A 2,581-nucleotide genomic window follows, 5' to 3' on the forward strand; every position below is an offset into this window, starting at 1 on the left:
ACATCTCCAATGGCAATAGGGATGCTGAAACTTCCAGGATCTTTCAATTTTGGTGGAAGCTTCTTTTGGATCAGAGCACTACACTCTTCTGTCAAAGCCATTGTCTCACCATCCTTCAATTTTCTCTTCTTAGACAGAAGATCCTTCATAAATTTGGCATAATGAGGCATGTTCTCCAGGCCTCAACAAATGGAATGTTAATCTGTAACTTCTTAAAAATATCCAGAAACCTTGCATAGTGCTGCTTCTGGATTTCCTGCTTCAACCGTTGAGGATAAGGCACTTTAGCATAAAAAGATAGGTTAATTGGCTGGTCCTGCTTGTCAGCCATCTTCTTCTTCTCCCACTTCATCAACTTCTTAGGTGAAGAACTCTTTTCAACCACTACCTCTTCTTCCTTCTTCTTTTCCTCAACTTCCTCTTCTTTATCATTTTCAACTACAACGTCTTCGACAATAACTTCCTCCTCACTTTTCTTTTCTCCCACTTTCTTCTCATCCACTTTCTTGTTCACCGGTTGGAGCACAAGCCCACTTCTTGTAATTATGGACTTGCAGTGCTCCTTTGGATTCACCATAGTATCACCAGGGAATTTTCCCTGTGGCCTCTCAGCTATCTGCCTAGACAACTGACCAATCTGTGTCTCCAAATTCTGGATGGATGCTTCCTGGTTTCTGAATGTTGTCTTAGTCTCCTACATGAAAGCAGAAGTCTCTTCCCTGAAAGAATTTGACCCCTGGATGTAATCTTGAGTAGTCTTTGATAACTGGGCAAAAGCTTTCTCCCATGCAGTAGTATCACTTGGCTATGATGAGTGTGTTGGAGGAGGATGTACAACTGATGGTTGGAACTATAACTGAACCCTGGGTGTTGATTCTTGTTCTTCCATGGTTGCACATACATATTTCGCCCCTGGTTGTTGTAATTGCTCTGGTTGTTATGGTCATACCACACTCCATTAACTTCTGCTTGTTCAGCAGGTCTCCCACAATCACAATCATCTGTAACATGGCTTTTCTCACAACTGGCACTCACAGAATTAGTGTCCACAGAAGCAACCTTATGAGAAGAAAGCTGCTTAGTGAGAGAATCAATTTGTTGTTGTTGTTGTTTCTGCACTTGCTGCATCTGGTCATTCTTAGCTAATAAAGCATCATAGCCATCCAATTTAATAATTCCCATTCTTCTCTCATTCACTGGAGCATTGTCAAACTCCTGAGATGCTAAGGACTCAAAGATGTCCAGGGCTTCCTGAGGAGTCTTGGTTGTCAATGAACCACCAGCTATGGCATTCACCAATGTCCTAGTAGTGGTTGTCAACCCCTGGAGGAAGATTGCTGCTTGATTCCACACTTTTATCCCGTGTTATGGACATTTCCTCAAGAGTGTCTTGAACCTCTCCCAGGCCTCATAGATAGACTCTAATTCTTTCTTCTTGAACCCTATAATCTCATCCTTCAACTTTGCCCTCTTGGATGCTGAAAAGAATCTGGCCAAAAACTTGGTCTGCAGGTCATCCCAAGTTGTAATACTTCCTTGTGGTAGTGACTGTAGCCATCTCCTGGCATCATCCTTCAGTGAATGAGTAAAAAGCCTCAAAAGAATGGCATCTCTGGACACTTCATTAATCTTCACAGTGTCACTTAACAGCAAGAAATTTTCAATGTGCAAGTATGGATCCTCTGCACTTGTTCCAGCAAACTGTTCTTTCTGCACCAAATGTACCAGTGCAGGCTTCAATTCGAAATTATTGGACTCTACTGTAGGTCGAACCACACTTCCAATGGGTGGAATGACAGCAGGATTCATGTAATCTCCCAGTGTCCTCTGTGGTGGTTGCACATGGTTTTCTGCCATATTCTCTTCTTGTACTGTAGTACTTGGTTCATCACTTGGATCCTCCCTTTCCAATAATTGCCTTCTTCTGGCTGCCCTCCTGTTCCTTCTGTCCTTTCTAACTCTCGGTCAAACAACAAAGAAGTTGAATCAAAAATACCTTGCATACACCAGAATTAAAATGGAACAAAAATTCATACAAAAAAAATATAAAATACTGAAAATAAAAGATTCAATCTTAACAACTAATGGTGTATGTCAATGTTGAAAAACAAATTCCCCGACAACGGCGCCAAAAACTTGTTGCCAGATTAGCAAGTGTACTAGTCAAACAAGTAATAAAATGATGAGTAAATATCGTTGCCACGAGGAATTGTGTCAAGCACTGATTAACCAAATATTGTTAAGTTGAATCAACCAAAAGATTATGAATTGCATTTATTTCTTGTCACCAGAAATTAAATTTTAATTAAAATTAAAGAATTGATAAACAGATAAAGTGTGAATATAATTTAAAACAAGTAGTCAGATGTCAATTTCCCTCAAGAATGAATTTATGGATGAACCAATTTCCATGATGAATATCTACTATGTAATGTTGATCAACCTTTTTCTTATCATCAAGATGTAATGTCTTACTACCTTGATAGACACATTAATTAGAAACCCCAATGTATTGGTGATTCCTTTCTTAATACATGCATTAATTACTAAGGTCTTAAGATCACATCAGAAATCCTAGCAT

The 2,581-nt window shown here is 39.4% G+C and overlaps 1 protein-coding gene across 1 annotated transcript; it reads right to left on the reverse strand.

Annotated features, from left to right (window-relative positions):
- Positions 1–145: 145 nt before the first annotated feature.
- LOC133309546 (uncharacterized) lies at positions 146–1,857 on the reverse strand. The gene is made up of 3 exons (XM_061510328.1): positions 1,374–1,857; positions 902–1,283; positions 146–674 (listed from the first exon to the last, which is right to left on the reverse strand). The coding sequence occupies exons 1-3, from the start codon at positions 1,855–1,857 to the stop codon at positions 146–148; spliced, it is 1,395 nt and encodes a 464-aa protein (XP_061366312.1).
- Between the last annotated feature and the right edge of the window lie 724 nt (positions 1,858–2,581).

This window comes from Gastrolobium bilobum, unplaced genomic scaffold, assembly GCF_033153095.1.
Source record: "Gastrolobium bilobum isolate Gb01-03AN ecotype WA unplaced genomic scaffold, APGP_CSIRO_Gbil_v1 utg79595, whole genome shotgun sequence".
Taxonomy (NCBI): domain Eukaryota; kingdom Viridiplantae; phylum Streptophyta; class Magnoliopsida; order Fabales; family Fabaceae; genus Gastrolobium; species Gastrolobium bilobum.

Coding starts and splice junctions, on each gene's coding strand:
- LOC133309546 (XM_061510328.1), bottom strand. CDS start 1,857: ATGGCAGAAAACCATGTGCAACCACCACAGAGGACACTGGGAGATTAC. Junction 1,284..1,373: donor CAAGACACTCTTGAGGAAAT/GTCCATAACACG, acceptor TGAATGCCATAG/CTGGTGGTTCATTGACAACC. Junction 675..901: donor AACAACCAGGGGCGAAATAT/GTATGTGCAACC, acceptor GACAACATTCAG/AAACCAGGAAGCATCCATCC.